The 18,578-nt window shown below is 33.2% G+C and overlaps 1 protein-coding gene across 1 annotated transcript; it reads right to left on the bottom strand.

The window, feature by feature from the left end:
* Positions 1-121: 121 nt before the first annotated feature.
* LOC132313572 (eukaryotic translation initiation factor 3 subunit E) lies at positions 122-7,315 on the bottom strand. The gene is made up of 8 exons (XM_059812398.1): positions 6,988-7,315; positions 6,567-6,721; positions 4,547-4,774; positions 4,335-4,456; positions 2,844-3,063; positions 2,515-2,657; positions 526-663; positions 122-402 (listed from the first exon to the last, which is right to left on the bottom strand). Exons 1-8 carry the CDS (start codon positions 7,193-7,195, stop codon positions 303-305), a joined length of 1,314 nt encoding a protein of 437 aa, XP_059668381.1. The 5' UTR covers positions 7,196-7,315; the 3' UTR covers positions 122-302.
* Positions 7,316-18,578: the final 11,263 nt, after the last annotated feature.

Below are 18,578 nucleotides of genomic sequence, written 5' to 3' on the forward strand. Positions count from 1 at the left end.
CCCAAACAGTTTCATAACAAAGTATTTACTCCATCTTTCAGATGACGCAACAGTTCTTAAAGCTAGCATAAAGCTAGTGCAATGCACATAACCAACAAAAAAATAAAAAAAAAACAATCTCTGAAAAGAACTGGGTGATTCCTCCAAAATTAACATACATTAATTAATCTCTGAAAATCTAACCAGAGTTATCAACTGAAACAGATAGCTGAAAAATGTCGAATATATTGCTCTAATCTTAATTTAAGCCTCACTGAAAAGCAATCTCCAGAAGCCCCAAAACGGAAAACAAACAAACAAACTTATCGCGCAGGCTGTGCCTGAGCATGTTCTAGGAGCTGACTGACTAGTTTGTAAGTACGCCCTGACAGTGCCTTGGTGTGATCAATAAGCTGCTCATAACTGTAAAGTGAAAACACTAATTACAAGGAGAATAATTTTATAAAGCAAAGAAAAAAATAAAAGAAACGGGAAGTAATAGGTAAGAATAAAAAATAAAAAATAAAAGGAATAAACTTGACTTACACATTGGGATGGTTAGGTTCCATGACAACAGTACCCAACTTAGAATCGATCTTAGCATCGAGCTTTGAGGTTCGTATAAGATTTACAATCCATCTCTCCGCCTCCTCATAATTCAAATTTAGTTTCTCAGCAAGCACTCTGTCAAAAATCAGCGAATGCTTCAAAACAAAATATCATAATGAATCGAAGCACACCAAAATCTTTATTTCCCGATTTATATATGTTCATAGAACCAGAATAAACCATTTTTCAAAAATGATGGTAGTAGACTCCAATACTTTAAATTATTAAATTGTTCACAAAAAGTTGATCAGTTTCATTTCCAGATGTGAAGAAACTGAAAATGGCATATAAAGCACAAACTGGAAGGTTTCCATTAACGATTCTAAAATTTTATCAAGAAACAAAAAGTCACTTCATTTTTTTGTTTGAGAAAAATATAATATATGAGAATAAAACATCTCAGATAATTTTGACATTCTCCTATAGATTATTTGGGATGTTCATGTTTATGGAGATAAACCGAACCACGCCCTTAAATTTGTGGGAGGACAACTTTGGCTACTATACATGCTTCAACATAATATGGGAATGATAAATAGGATAAATAAGAAAGAAATTAAGGATGCACTTAAAGAGTAACAATAAAGTGGTGGTAGCTGACAACACAACAATAGAAGTTTGGAGAACTTTAGAAAGCGTGCGAATTGAATGCCTAACAAATGAATTCAATAAAATTCTAAAAGAAGGAATGGTACCTATTGAATGGAGGGTATTATTTTCCTAATATACAAAAATAAAGGTGATATACAAAATTGAGGAATAAAATTAAATGACTCGTATATAGAACAAAGAGTAAGGAATGAAACCAATGTAATCAATTTGGATTTACGCCAGGGATATCTAACATGGATGCCATTTACTCGGGCAGTTCATAGAAGAATGTAGAAGTAAGCAAATAAACCAACACGTGATTTTCATAGACTTAGGGAAGGCTTCCGATAGAGTTACAAGGAATATAATTTGCTGGTCTTTACATAGAAAACGAGTCTCTTTAAATATTATTACGGATATGCACAAGGATACGAAAACTAGTGTTTGAACCAAAAGTGGGTCTCCACCAAGGATCAATACTACTTAACTCATAGTCTCATACCTATTTACACAAGTCCTAGATGAAATAGTGACAGATATAAGAGAAGACATCCAATGGTGCAGTAATACAAGAAAATGAAAAAAATAGATCATGATATTACTAGTAGGATTGGAATACGTTGGACCAAATGGAGACAAGCTAGTGGTATCCAATGTGATAGAAAAATACCAAACAGGTTAAAAGAAAATTTTTATCAGACATTCATTTGGCCAGCTACCTTATATGGGGCAGTGTTAGGCATTAAAAAACACTCTCGTAGCTGAAATGTAGATGTTGAGGTGGATCATAGGAGTGATTAGAAAAGATCAATTTGTTAATCAAAAGTGTTGAGGTGGATCATAGGAGTGATTAGAAAAGATCAATTTGTTAATCAAAAGTGTTGAGGGAGATCAAGGAAGCTCCTATTAGTGACAAAATAGGAGAAAAAAGACTTGGGTGGTATGGACACACAACGTAGATCCATTAATGCACTCAAACGGAAGGAAACAGTAGTTTGCATACAAGGTAAAAGAAAGTAAGGCCAGACAAAATGAAGTAATTAAAAATGGCTTGAAAAAATTAAATAATAGAGGAGACATGGGGTATAATATTATAAAATGGAGAACAAAATTCATGTGATTGACCCCCTTCATTTGAGTCAGACTCAAAGGACGGATGACATACTTCAACCATTTCATTACCATGCATAACGTATCAAAAAGTGCAAAAGTGTGTCTGTATCCAAACAGAAGCCAAACAAATAATATATCATGATAGCAGTGACATATAAGGTGAACTTGAAAGAAAATTCAATGCCTCCACCAAAAGGGGACAAGAAGCATCCAGGAACGTACCCCATGTCAATGCGCTGATGTATTCTGCAGTAGATCTCAAAAATGAAAAGACGGGCATTTTCAAGGAACTCGTCCCTCAGAGGAACAGTTGAAAAGTTGCCTTCTTCAATTCGTTTGCCCAGGAATGGGTCGTTCAATATAACCTACATTATATATCCATATTCAACAAGCACCAAATACATTAATAAAAAGTAACTACAGAGTTGAGAAGAACTGAAGGAAACAAATGTCACATGGCCTCTCCATTTGACTTAGCAATTAGACTTGTCAAGAAATATGTGTGTGTGAGAGTGTGTGACTTAGCAATTAAAGAGGTACAAGAAGCTTACCTCTTCACATTCTCTCATCTTCTTTTGCGCCCCATCAAAGTCGTAATTGACGTATACGCATGCCAAAAACTCTGTGATGGGATCCTCATAAGAGTACTGCTCTTGCTCGATAACCTTTATAAAATCTTTAAATTGAGGTCTTCTCCTCTTGTTAACAATAAATGCAGTGGCCAGATAACGCAAAAGATGAGGAGCATTAGTCTGAATGGCATTCAGATACCTGCCAGGGAGAATTTTAAAATTTTATTTTTCAAACAGTACTACATGACCATCAAAAAAATAAAATTGCAATAACAAATATATACTAGGAACATACAACAGGAGGTAGCATCATGTGGAGGGAGTGATTACATGTAGCATATATCAAGCAGTACCCACATTAGGACCAATGCCTAACCATCAGAGAGAGAGAGAAAGAGAGAATTTTGGACCTCTGATTTTGAATTTTGGACCCACACCTATTCTAAACAAGTTATTCTACCATTTAAAGTAGAAGACAATTCAAGTGATGTTCGCATATAGTAAGGGAATCAGATATTTAACAGAATGATCATCTCAGTAAGAAGCACCAAAATTGCGGGTCTTATAAAAAAACTAACTACTTAATTCTTTAGTTGCTTGTAAGCAAATTCCACCTGGTAAATGTTCCCGTTATAACTTATAACTACTAACAAGTACACACTTGAAACAATAGAGCCTGACTCAATACATAAATGTAAAGGCAAGCAAAGGGAGAGCATAGTGAGAAAAGCAACCATATTAAAACATATTATACAAGATTCTGCAACATGACAATTGGAATCCCCTTAGAACCCATTAAAAGTGGCTATAAATGAGGCGATTTTACTGAAGAACGAAAATAAAGAGGTAAATTGAAAAATAAAAATCTGAAAGGGATGGTAAATTTGGAGCATTAGAATTATCTCCCAAAGGGAGGTGACCTGCTCAAGCCCAACAAGGAGCACTGTGGTCCATGGGAGTGTGTGCATGTGTTGCTCACCTATCAAAAGAAAAGTTCACTAAAAGCTTTCTGTCCGGATGTCATGTGCTCCTACTTGCCTGAATTTCCCATCCCAAAGAGCAAGCTACCACCAAAGAGATTTTGCAATTGTTTCACATTAATGTTGAATAATTGAATTAGCATGTTGAAGAAAAGTGAAAAAATATTATATTATCGTCCCTGTTCAAATGATATCAGATATTAGAATTATTAACTAATTTAAAAGGTTAAAACAGAGATCAAACATTTGCAATAATTGTAAACAAATTCAATGATGATGAGAACAACAATAACAGCAATAGTAACTTTGAAGAAAAAAGGAGAATAATAATAACAAAAACCAAATAGAGAAGAAGAAGAAGTGTTAGAGAACTGGCACTTGGAAAATAGCTTTGACAAGAATTTAAGCAACATAACTTTATATATAAGATATTAGAGACATAAAAGATAAGTAAATCAAAAATGATGATGAATATGTTGAGATGTTATACTTGTCCTGATTAAATAGGTCGATGATCTGCGTTCTGCCATTATCATGGTTGAAAAAAATGAACAAACTCCAATGCATTAACCATATTCTACTTTGCACTTGATTCAAAGGAGATGAAAAATTCTGTAACACAAATCACCATTAGAAAACATCTCCTAGGCCAAACTGAATATTTATTTATATAAGCTAACATAAAAGATGTATGACAGAAACCTTTGAGTCAATAATTTCTTTCAACCGATTAAGCTCTTCAAGAGCAATATCCCAATTTTGCATTAATATCTCAGCTGCAAGCTTTCCCCATAATGCACTCAAACTCTTTTCACTGTTTGTGCACAAGGCCCTATACTGATACAGATAATCAGCGGCACCAGAGTAGTTTCCACATTCAAACTGAAATTTCGCATAACGATATAATGCATCTATCTGCTCTGGACCAATCTGAACAGAAATTCGAAAGGAATGTCATTTTTAAGCTTTAAAATATACACAAAGTCAGATATCCTGCAGCAATAACATATATGATGAAAGCAAAATAAAGAATTAAAGAATCACTATATAAAATAATCATTATTAATTTCATAATAATAACAAAACAAAAAAAGGTTTCATAAACAAAATATGGAGTGGATTACTATTCATTTATATTTTATAGAAGCATCACTGTCCAAAAAAATAAAAATAAAAATAAAAAAGTCCATTAAGAAGGCTTGAAAATTAAAAAAGTAAATTTACCATCAAATTTGAACGTACATTTAAACATATACACCTAGTGTTGTTAAAGGCGCACCTAGGCGCAAGGCTTGAGGCGCAGGTCTAGCGCCTGTTGTTATCCCAAGCTCACTAATGTTTACTAGGCGCTCGCCAGGTCCTGTTTGTCAGGTGCGCCTAGGCGTGCCTCACTGATTTTTTTTTAAAAAAACTCTGATTATTCTATTTCTTAAGCCAAAAAGGATACTTTTTGAGAAAAAACTTTTGTTCAAAAGAATAAACAAAAAAGAAAACTCAAGGGTCAAAGTGTCAACTGAAGAGAGACTGAGAGTGAGAGTGAGAGTGAGAGTGAGATTGTGAGACGAACAACGAAACCCTAATTGCAGAGATGAATGACGAAGCCACGTCATTTCTTCTTCTCCTCTACTTCTCTTTCCTCTCCTAACCCTAATTGTAGAGATGAATGACGAAGCCACGTCAATTCTTCTTCTCCTCTACTTCTCTTTCCTCTCCTCTCCTCCACTTATCTTTTCTTATCTTTGTTTACATCTCTCTCTTTGTCTAGTTCTCTTCTCTCTCAATCTTTTTTTTTTTTGGGTGTGGGGGGGTTCTGTTTTCTCTCTCTTCTCATATACTTCTCTCTTCATCTACTTCTTCCATCTCTGCATCTTTTTTTTTTGCTTTGTTTTTTCTTTTCTTGTTAGGAGTTTTTTTTTTTTTTGTTTTTTTGCTAACAAATTTATTTCTTTTTCTGCTCTGTTTTGCCGTTCAAAAAAACAAATTCTGATTTTCCTTTAAATAAAACACATTTGTGCTCTGTTTTATGGTTGTTGGATGCTCGTTTAGTTGATGGATTTAATTTTTGATATTTGATATTAATTTTTAGAATATTGATATGGCTTATGAGATATGAATGCTTTTATAGCAATTTAAATTTTCAATTGTGCGCCTCACTTTACTCAGCCGTGCGCCTCCAAAGGACCTCCAGCGACTTGTGCCTTTAATAACACTGTATACACCTCAAGAAATTGTAACCATAAATGTTATCCAAAATTCCTTCAATTTGAAGGACCATTTATGGCCTTTTTCATATAAAAAGAAGAGTTCAGATTTAATTAAAGATATTGAGACTTCATCAACTGCATCTAAACTTTTTTTCATATATGGTTCAACGATGATAAACATTAACTTAATTCAACATGTATGTATATATATATGTGCGTGTTTCTTCCCCAAACACTCATTCTCTATAAATTTCTCTACAACTTTTACTGGTCTCCTACTAATGGAGAATCAATTATATATTGATCCATTTATCTATACTATGATAGATTGTATTTATCTCTCTCATATTTATAAATTCAAGAACATAACTATAGGGTCTGACACTACCTTTCAGTTTTGGTATTCAGCAATTGTCCACGTTTTTTTTTTATATATATGCATAAATTTAGACACCCAATACATGTCCCTCTCCAAAAAAAATAAACCAAATTCATTAGTGTCAAAACAAAAAAGAGACCTGGTATCGATCATTGAGCATCTGAAGATTGTACTGCTTATCAGCCCTCAACTCCTGAACCGCATTTGGATTCTGCAAAAATGTAACCAGCGGTGCAGCCGCTTCCTCCAACGCCTTCAATCTCGCCACTACCTCCGCTCTTCTCTCCATCATCTCTGAAACCACAAACAATCCCGACATTCAAAACCCTAAAAACCCATCATATCAATAAGCTATCTAAAAACATGTATGCATACATTCGAAACCCCCGAACCCATAAAAACCAACGTATCTAAAGCAAGCAGATATGTAAGCCCAACATTCAAAACCCCCAAACCCATAAAAACCAACCTACTAAGAAACAAGCAGTGTAAAGACAATATACATATGTATATATAGAAGAGAGATATGTGAATAGAGAGAGAAAGAAAGCGAGAGTCACCTTGGGGGACGTCTTCGGTGTGGTAGAGAGACTTGTGAATATCCATGGCGTAGTCGACCATGTTGGTATTGTTGAGGAGTTCGATCTTGGCTTTGAGGATGTATTCATCTGCGTACAATTGGCGTTCTTGGAGGAACTCCAAGAGTGGGAACACCAGATGTCGATCCAGATTGGGAGCGATTCGCGGTGTCAGGTCGTAGTTCGCCATGGCGGCCGTGCTGAAGAGAGAGTGAAGGAGCCCTAGAAAGTAGAGAGATATAGAAAGAGAGGCTGATGAGGTTAATTAAACGTAACTATTTATGGTATTTGTACTCAAAATACCAGAAACCTCCCCTTCTTTTGTTGTACAATATCCGTAGCCTCCCTTGCGTAGTTGCGTTTGATAAATCACTCCTATATATACTTTCCGAAAAAAAAAAAAAAATCACTCCTATATATAGTGGATTAATTTAGGGCCAAACGTAAATAATTACCTAAATATTGTGGCACGACCTAGTCCTAAACCTAAACGAAGTTTCTCTCTATAATTTACCAGATGAGAAGGATGATGGCTCATTAAAATAAATAAATAAATACTAATTCGAGCCTAATTCAAACGAAACTCGAACTCGAACTCAGCCTAAGGCCCTTCGCCAGAATTCTAACATGAATTTGTATGATTTCATAATTTAAATATATTTTATATTTTCTTTATAATTGTGACCAACTTTTTTATTTTTCTTTTCATTTGTCTTTAAATTTTGATAATCGTATATTGATACTTTGCAGAATTAATTTTTTTGAAAACTTATATAATTTTTTTTATATATATTCACATTTATTTTTAAAAAAATTATTGATAAGTGTAACGTAAATTAAAGCCAACTTAAGGACAACTCATTTTTTAGCTAATTTTTTACGGCACGAGCTCAATTTAACATTTCAAGTTCTGAACATATATTGGCTTGGAGTTGAAGGTTAGGTAGAGTTGGAGTTGAAGGTTAGCACTTAAACAAATAATAGATAGACCTTTAGAACACGTTTAAATCAAATTTTATAATAATTTTTAAAATAAAATTGAAATATATATATACATTTATGAATTATATAGTGTTTAATTATAGAACTAACAATGATACTGCAGCAGTGCACTGAAATGTTTTTATTTTTTACTAGTAAAACTGTATGCGTGAGTAAAATTTAATTTAAAATTAATATTTTAAAAAATAATTAAATAATCATAAATTTTAAAATATTCATTAACATAAAATTGACAAAAAGTAAAAGAGATAAAAATATAATTTTTAATTGAACTTTAGAATAGGAATTTAATTATTGATAGGTGTATTTTCAAACTTCTAAAACAATATCAAAATCAATACTATTTTTAGTATAATCTACTAATATTTTATTTATTTATATATTGCCTATAAAATTAGAAAAGATGTGGAGACTAAATAGACTATATTCTTTTATATATTTCCTTGTCAAATTAGAAAGACTAAATTATTTATTTTTTTTATATATTTTCTTATCTAATTAGATTTCCTTTTATTTAAAAAAACTCATAATAAATAGGTAATTCTAAATAGGTAATTTGACTTTTATAGAAACTCTTCTAAACACCTTATATATTATTTCTAAAATAAAAACTATAATAAATAAATAATTTGTGTTTGTGTTATTCTAAAAGGAAACATACATACTGAACATATAATTTGATTATTAAAAAATAATATACTATTGCAGGTGAGTAAAATCTAATTTAAAATCAATATTTAACAAAGTAATTAAAAAATTATAAATTCTAAAATATTAACATAAAATTAACACAAGGTAAATGAGATAAAAATATAATTTTTAATTGAACTTTACAATAAGAATTCAATTATTGATTTTCAAACTCTTATGATAATGTCAAAATCAAGACTATTTTTTATTACAATTTACTAATATTTTATTTATTTATATATTATTTATAAAATTAGAAAAGACGTGGAGACTAAATTATTTATATTTTTTAAATATTTACTTGTTTAATTCGAAAGAGTAAATTATTTATTTTCTTTATATATTTCCTTATCTAATTAGATTTTATTTTATTAAAAAAAAAACTCATAATAAATGGGTAATTTTTGTTTTATAGAAACTCTTTTAAACATCTTACATTAATTTTAAAATAAAAACGGATAATAAATCAGTAATTTGTATTATTCAAAAAGGAAACATACATACAAAACATATAAATTTAATGTACTAAAACGCTTTAATGTTTAGTGTATATATATATATATAGATTGGTAACTTATGATTAACTTATTTTATTATTTATTTAATTTTAATTGATAATGATGATTTGAATTTCTTGACTTATTGACTTCATTAATTTATTTTTATATATTTATTTATTTACTGATTAACTTATATTTGTATTGTTTGAATTATTATTTGGTAACTTATGTTGTATTTTAATTTGTAACTTATAATTAACTCATTTTATTATTTATTTATTTTTAATTGATAATGATGATTTCAAATTATTCTAGTAAAGAATTGTACTTTACGGAGTAATTGATAACTGTATTTTAATTGGTAATTTATGATTAATTTATTTTATTATTTATTTATTTTTAATTGAAATAATAATTTGAAATTCTTGGCACCCTTTTTATTTTTAATAATAGTATAGATTATTGTTATCTTAACTCACTTTCAAATATTCAGTTGTAATACCTTAGAATGATCTCATCCAAAAAGTGAAAGTAAAAAGTTGTGTAAGATTTAGAATTGACAAGAAGCGTAGAACTACTATTAATTCCTTGTGAACGAAATATCTATATTATTTAAGGTGTCCTGTAAACAAATTCTAGATGCTTTAAAAATGGGTAAGGTTTATCTATGTTATTCTTGAGTACGTCCATGACATCTTCTTCCGATCAACTCGTTGATTCCTTAACAAAGCCGCTTGCTCGCAAACTCTTTTAGCATCCTTCCCGGATCCTTGCACTTGCGGGGGCATGATAGAGCACCAATTTAGGAAATCACAAGCTGTACAAGGTTTACCTTTTATCCATATCTCTTTGCAATCTCTTCTTAATTATTTTGATATTTCTTTTTAATTATTTTGATACAGGTTCTTATTATACGTCCTTAATTATTGGAAACCATACCTTTGTAAACATTATGAATTGAATCTTTTCTGTCAAGGAAATCAACTAATCTACACACAAATCATTCACATACACATCATATCTATCACCAATTCTCTTGTATTATATCTATCCACCTTCCCACTAATCCATATCACAATCTACTCATGCTCTCTCCAACGACAGCTTCCTAAGTTTTATCTGACAACAACCACCACGCTCAAATCCTACAACCATCGTAGTCGACTGCCGCCGGGAATAAACGATTCCAGCTACTTTGATTGTTTCCTTTGAATTGTGTTCATTTTTTGACTTTGGGTAAGAACAAATGTTGATCATTTTTTCTTAGACTATCAATTTTCTTTGGTTGTGACTTAGAGCATCTTCAGCAGTCTGTTAAAATATCTTTTTGTGTAAAATTTACATTGTCACCTATGAAGTGAATTTTTTTTTCCATTTCCAGCAGTCTGTTAAGATATATTGTCACATCACTAATATGTAAAAGGATTGTGTATTTTATACAACTATTTTACACTGTCAGATCAATAAATTTATTTTTTCATCCCTCTTTTTCATTCTATTAAAGAATCAACATAAATTAAGTAAATTTATAAAAGTTATGCGGGTCCTGACAAGACACGTGGATTGTTGTTATGAAGAGATATATTTTTACATAAAAGGTATAAAATAAAATTAAATAATCTAAAATTTTTGCTTAAATCCATCATGACACATCATATTTACACAAAAAAATATATATATATATATACACACACAACGATTGGAGATACTCTTATGTGATATAAGATTTTCTCAATTTTAAACTATCACTTTAGGATTTATTTCCTAATACAGGACATCCCTTGATTTTCCTCTCCCTTATCGCTCACTTTAAGGCTTAGTTGTGTGGTGGAGTTTTTATTTGATTCTATCATGTCTCGAAGAACTAGCTGGAATAAAAAGAATTTTTGCCATAGGCAGATAGGGGAATGTTTTTTATTAAGTGGTTTTAGTTATTCATATCATGTGTTTGATATATTTTCTCTTTGCACAACTGATTTCTGCACATCAACTTTGAAGAATCTATAGCCGATGATTTTCTATGCTGTGTGTAATTCATGTTTATCACTAAGATATTTGAAGGAAATGAAAGCTATTTCTCAAAAAATTATTTACACTTTTCTATATGTTGTATCAAATAAATTAGTCAAATAAAGAAAACCATACCTTCAATCAACTTGGATGTTTTTTAATATAAGAGAACAATTTATTGCTTCCTAAAGCACTGTTTGACTCTTAGCATCTATGATCCAAGAAAGAAATTGATGAAATTATAATTATGAAGTTCATGGAAGAAATATCAATTTGCACCTATTTCCCTGCATCCCTTTGGTTACAAGTCACACAGATAAACATGATGGAAATTAATAAAATACCTTGATTATATCATCCACTTTCAACCCTATCTCCCCAACCACCTTTCCACAATATAAAAAAACAGGAAGAAGCAAACTCAACTCAAGGGCAGTAACAGGCACCTCAAACTCACCTGCAAAGGAATCAGACAACACTCAGCAGCATGCAAACCATATGGAAGGAAAGATAACTATCAGAACCATAAAGAAGGTTGCAAGAAGGAAGTCCATTAGTTGTTATGAATTGATGTTGAATGGTCCTCCACCAGGCCAGGAACATCCAGAAGGTCCTATCCCTTTCCTTTCTAATGATCTCATTCCTCACTTGGAATATTAGAGGGTTGAACCAACCCTCTAAACAGTCAAAAATCAAAAAGTTAATTTTTGACAAAAAACTGCATTTAGTCTCTATTATAGAAACAAAAGTCTCCCCCTTGAATTTTGAATCTATACATAGATTCTTGGCTCCTACATGGTCCATTGCCCACAATTATGAATTTTCTCAATTGAGCAGAATTTGGGTTCTATGGAACCCCAATGTGATTGATCTAACAGTGTTAGATTCCAGTAGACAAGCCATACATTGTAGTGTCTCAATCATTGGTCACAACATCAACTTATTCACCTCCTTCATTCATACTGCTAACCTCACCAATGAAAGACAATTGTTGTGGGAAAATATCATTCTTCATGCTGCAAACTTCTCTCAATCTCCTTGGTTACTGATGGGAGACTTCAATGCCATCCCAAATGCCAAAGAAACTCATGGTGGCTCTATGAGATGGAATCCAACAATGCTTGAATTCAAAGAATGCCTCCAATAAGTTGAGCTAGAGGACCTTAAATTCAATGGAATTTTGTTTTCATGGAGCAATAGAAGTTCAGGAACAACCTACATAGCTAAGAAGCTGGATAGAGCCTTAGTTAATCAAATGTGGACAAACTCATTTCCACTCTCTGAATGTAGCTTCCTAACCCCAGGAGTTTCAGATCACAGCCCCATCTTGGTTACCATGGTTTCCACCTTCCAAATAGATGCACCCCTTTCAAATACTTCAATGCATGGAACTCACATCCACAATTCTTACCCTCGGTACATGAAGCATGGTCTACTTTCATCAAGGGCACATCCATGTACCAAGTTGTTCAGAAATTGAAGATCTTGAAAAGAATCCTTAAGGAAAGATGCAAAAAGGAGTTCACTGGAATTGATTCAAAATTGCACGCAGTTAAACTGGAACTTGATTCCTGCCAAATGGACCTTGATAGTAATCTTAGCTGCAGCCTGCTCAGAGACTTGGAGAAATCACTAACCAATGAATACCTTAGTCTTGCCAACATATAGGAGGATATGCTAAGACAAAAGTCAAGGATGACTTGGCTAAAACTAGGGGATAGAAACCATACCTTTGTAAACATTATGAATTGAATCTTTTCTGTCAAGGAAATCAACTAATCTACACACAAATCATTCACATACACATCATATCTATCACCAATTCTCTAGTATCATATCTATCCACCTTCCCACTAATCCATATCACAATCTACTCATGCTCTCTCCAACGACAGCTTCCTAAGTTTTATCTGACAACAACCACCACGCTCAAATCCTACAACCACCCTAGTCGACAGCCGCCGGGAATAAACGATTCGAGCTACTTCGATTGTTTCCTTTGAATTGTGTTCATTTTTTGACTTTGGGTAAGAACAAATGTTGATTATTTTTTCTTAGACTATCAATTTTCTTTGGCTGTGACTTAGAGCATCTTCAGCAGTCTGTTAAAATATCAAGTGAATTTTTTTTTTCATTTTCAGCCGTCTGTTAAGATATATTGTCACATCACTAATATGTAAAAAGGTTGGGTATTTTATACAACTATTTTACACTGTCAGATCAATAAATTTATTTTCTCATCCCTCTTTTTCATTCTATTAAAGAATCAGCATAGATTAAGTAAGTTTGTAAAAGTTATGCGGGTCCCGACAAGACACGTGGATTGTTGTTATGAAGAGATATATTTTTACATAAAAGGTATAAAATAAAATTAAATAATCTAAAATTTTTGCTTAAATCCATCATGACACATCATATTTACACAAAAATGTATATATATATATATACACAACGATTGGAGATACTCTTATGTGATATAAGATTTTCTCAATTTTAAACTATCACTTTAGGATTTATTTCCTAATACAGGACATCCCTTGATTTTCCTCTCCCTTATCGCTCACTTTAAGGCTTAGTTGTGTGGTGGAGTTTTTATTTGATTCTATCATGTCTCGAAGAACTAGTTGGAATAAAAAGAATTTTTGCCATAGGCAGATAGGGGAATGTTTTTTATTAAGTGGTTTTAGTTATTCATATCATGTGTTTGATATATTTTCTCTTTGCACAACTGATTTCTGCACATCAACTTTGAAGAATCTATAGCCGATGATTTTCTATGCTGTGTGTAATTCATGTTTATCACTAAGATATTTGAAGGAAATGAAAGCTATTTCTCAAAAAATTATTTACACTTTTCTATATGTTGTATCAAATAAATTAGTCAAATAAAGAAAACCATACCTTCAATCAACTTGGATGTTTTTTAATGTAAGAGAACAATTTATTGCTTCCTAAAGCACTGTTTGACTCTTAGCATCTATGATCCAAGAAAGAAATTGATGAAATTATAATTATGAAGTTCATGGAAGAAATATCAATTTGCACCTATTTCCCTGCATCCCTTTGGTTACAAGTCACACAGATAAACATGATGGAAATTAATAAAATACCTAACAAGAACTTACTAATAATTGATGAACCAAGAAAATTAAAAAATAAAAATAAAAGTGCAAAAATTGACAATTTTTCTAGACGGTGTTTTTCTTATCAATTTGCACTATGTACTATAATTTTTGGACCTTCAAATTAAGTTACTCTTCCAATATCTGAAATGTGGTTTTGGAATTAGAAGTTTTCAGGCACTGCCGTTACGTTGTTTCACAATGCTCTTCCAAGTTTCTATAAATTAAAAAAAAAGGGGTTTCATTTCACTACTGATTGTCATAATTGATTCATAGATGAAGATTTTACCGAACATCTGTTTTGGAATTGTGTTTTTTCCAAACAAGGTTGGTATTGATTCTACAGGTTATGCAACTGGTCTTTTGATGCAATTTAAATCTTTTCAATAGTTGATTCAATGGTTTTTGCATCATCATTTCTCTGCTCAACTGAGAATTAAACTTGCTAGGAGGAGTTTTTTCTGAGTTTTTTCACTACCGTTTTATGGTCCATCTGGATTGAAAGGAACAGTAGATTTATTGGAGGCCAAAAAATCAGATCTTTAGATCAAATTGCAATTAAGGTTTGCTCAGAAGGATTACAGTCATTACGATTAAAGGTTATGGATTTGGAGGACATATTCAATTGACTAGTTCTTTGGTGTTTTCTATGTTCTTGCCTTTCCTTGCCTAGTTTTGTTTTTGCTAAGAGAGTTTGCTCTTTGGTCTCTCTTCTTATTTCTTTCATTGCTTATCTTGTAATCCATTGTATCATCTTTATTTTTTCTTTAATATAATCACATTCTGGGGTGAAAATCAATTTTATACATTGTTGTTTACAAACCTTAATTTCCAGATTATTCAAATGCTTACTTGGTTACGGTGCATTTGCTTCCACTACTCTTCTTGCTACTTTTCTTCTTGGTATCATACTGCAAAATTTGGGAGCAAATGTGTAACTTATGGGACATAGTTTTGGGACATGTTCTTGCTAGGTTTTTGGGTATATGGTAATCTCACTTATGTACCATGAATGCATTTGATGTTCAATCACTTATTTTTGGGTTTTATCTCTCTAAGTCTATGATCATTTATGTACCAAAATTCACAGGATATTCACTTTTTTATTTCTTTAGGCAGAGATGTTCATGCAAGCTGATCAATTAACAAAAACAGGTCTGTAGGAGTTGTTTATATGAAATGTAGGTGAAGAAATTATTCTACACTCATACACATTCAAATTATCATTAATTGATACACTGATAAAACAAAATAAAAATGTAATATCACAACGTTGAGGCTTTAGTTTATTTGTATATGTTTAGAAAAGAGTTAGGTATTAAAAACAAGGTTAACTACTTTATGTTGCCATCCAAAAAAACCACCATATGTAAGGGCAAAATAGTTATTTTACTAGCAAGTAGAAAAGCGTTAATAAAGTGATTGAACATAATTATAGTTATATATTCCTATACAAGTTGATATTTATAAATATAGTTATATATTCTTATACAAGTTGAAATTTATAAATTATTGAGCAAATCCTCCCTAAAGTACCAAAGTGTGCAAATACCTCCCTCAGAGTCACCGAATCAAAAAAAAAAAAAAAAAAAAGCCTAATTGTGAAATACCAATTTTACCTTAACTAACTTAAGTTACCCTAAATCTGAATTTGTTGATTAATCAGAGAAAGGCATGGAACTATGATTGATCCATATGAACGATGAATAATGAACCATATTTATCACTTTCTCTCTCTCTAAATTCTTCAGATCATCTCTATTATACTGCTTTGTTCTGCTAAATCAAATAGTCTCAAAAACGTTCTTCTGACAATTACTCTACTCATGTTATAATAATTCAAAAACTAAAACACAATATGTGTATATATACATACCCTCAATCATATGACTTCTCCAACCATGAAACCAATTCTCTCTAACCACCATCATCACCGGCCTCACCCCCAGCATCAACACCAGAATAAGCAAAAGAACATCCCTCCCAATCCTCCTTAATCTCATTACAGCAAACAGGAAGCCATCCTCCCACAAAAAATCCATATCCTGCAGAAGACACCAACCAAATCAAACCAACATCTTACTAACCTGCCATCTGTCACAAACCCCATTCCCAATCATCTTAAACCACCATTTACTCCTACTCACAAACACACATTACCACCTACAATTCCAAAACACCCAACAGCACTGAACAAACCACTGAACATTAATAAACACCATACCCCATCCACTCCCAACACCACAAAACACCAATCCTCAACATTACTAACCCAAGTCTACTCTCCCCCCCTCCCCGCCCCCTCCCCCCCCCCCCCCCCCCACTCCCTCCAGCCCTCAATGGACAATCTTTCCCATCTCCCACCACCCTCCCAGTTCGAGGTAGAAACATTGCAAACCTTGTTCCTATCACCACAGAAGAACTCCCACCGCAGTAGGCCCAAAGTCCACCCCAAGGTCACAAGTCATCCACACTACCCACAGAGTATAAATTGCCAATAAATTTCAACCTTCTCTTATATGACTCCCTTGAACATCAAATTGAGCGTCTCACAGAAGAGCTGTAATGGAAAGATGAAAATTTGGGAAAAACTTTGGACATGATCAAGGAAAAAAATCAAACCATTTTTGAATTAAGGAAGGAAATAGCTTAGTTCAAGGATCAGAAGGCTCAACCAGATGCTCATCAAAGCTGTTTAGATACTATATCAGAGTTGAGAACAGAGCTGACCGAGCTCATGAAGCAGCTGCAGCTCCATTTCCGGCCAACAACCACCCTCACTAACCCCTCCGATGATCTGATAACAATGGTGGACCTAGGTTTGAACTCAAATTTGAATTTGAATTCAAATTCTAACAATGTTGTCATCCCTACTCTGCAAGGTCCATCTCCTAACAGTGACAACCCCACCCCTACTTCTCTACCTACTTTGGTTATACAACCAAAAAACACAACCACAAATAGTACCACACCTGCCACTACCCTACCTACAACACACCATAGCATCACATTTAACCCTATTGACCCTAGCACAAGTCATCAAACCCCACCTCCCAAAACCACTGCCATACCACATCCCCCTATTACACAGCAGAGAAAACCTTGGACTGAAATTATCAAACAAAGCAATGACAAAATGAAATTCGAATTTCTTCCTCCTTCCTCTCCCACAACTAACCCCACCCCTACTTCTCTACCTACTTTGGTTATACAACCAAAAAACACAACCACAAATAGTACCACACCTGCCACTACCCTACCTACAACACACCATACCATCACCTTTAACCCTATTGACCCTGGCACAAGTCATCAAACCCCACCTCCCAAAACCACTGCCACACCACACCCATCTATTACACAGCAGACAAAACCTTGGACTGAAATTACCAAACAAAGCAATGACAAAATGAAATTCGAATTTCTTCCTCCTTCCTCTCCCACAACTAACATCATTAAGTTCCCAAAAGAGGTTGCTGAAGAAGGCTTTCAATTCTGGGCTGGCTCTCATTTGGTAGGAATTTCCATCCACAAAAGAATACCTTTCAAGCTTATTCAAGTAGCAGCTGCAAAACTTTGGAAAAAATATAGCCTAACTGACACAATCATAGGTGAAAGAAATTCATTTTTCTTCAGATTCTCATCCACCTCGGATGCTGAGAGAGTCCTATCATTAGGACCATGGACCATTGCAGGCCACCCCTTCTGTTTGATGAAATGGAATCAAGCAAGCAAGCCCGTTACATCACAGCAAACCTGCATTCCTACCTGGGTCAGATTTCACAATGTTCCTTTCAACTATTGGACAGCTAAAGGACTTAGCTACATTGCAAGCTCTGTGGGTGTTCCCCTCTATGGTGATGAAGCTACAGAAAAGGGAATTAAGCTCAAATACGCCAGAATTTGTGTAAATCTGGACCTAACTAAACCAATGAAATCAGAGATCCAAGTCAAGACGAAGGATGGCAGCTTTGAGCAGGTCAACATTGAATACCAATGGCTTCCAAAATTCTGCACCAAGTGCAATCAAATTAATCACACTGAAGGCCAATGTCCACTGAATTACATCAAGCTTCCACAGCTCCAGAAACAGGTTCCTATTATCTCCCTCAATCCTCCAAATGACAAAAACCCAACATTATGTCCCCCATCAACAGAATGGATTACTGTTCGAAAGAAAAAGAGGAATTTCAATGCAACACCACCTGAACCATCTGAACCTCACTTACCTGTTCTCAACAATATCTCA

Source organism: Cornus florida, unplaced genomic scaffold (genome assembly GCF_030987335.1).
Source record: "Cornus florida cultivar Cherokee Brave unplaced genomic scaffold, ASM3098733v1 CherokeeBrave_3.0.0_Hap2_Chr06, whole genome shotgun sequence".
Classification (NCBI taxonomy): domain Eukaryota; kingdom Viridiplantae; phylum Streptophyta; class Magnoliopsida; order Cornales; family Cornaceae; genus Cornus; species Cornus florida.

Coding starts and splice junctions, on each gene's coding strand:
- LOC132313572 (XM_059812398.1), bottom strand. CDS start 7,195: ATGGCGAACTACGACCTGACACCGCGAATCGCTCCCAATCTGGATCGA. Junction 2,658..2,843: donor AGATGAGAGAATGTGAAGAG/GTAAGCTTCTTG, acceptor TATATAATGTAG/GTTATATTGAACGACCCATT. Junction 403..525: donor GAACCTAACCATCCCAATGT/GTAAGTCAAGTT, acceptor TTCACTTTACAG/TTATGAGCAGCTTATTGATC.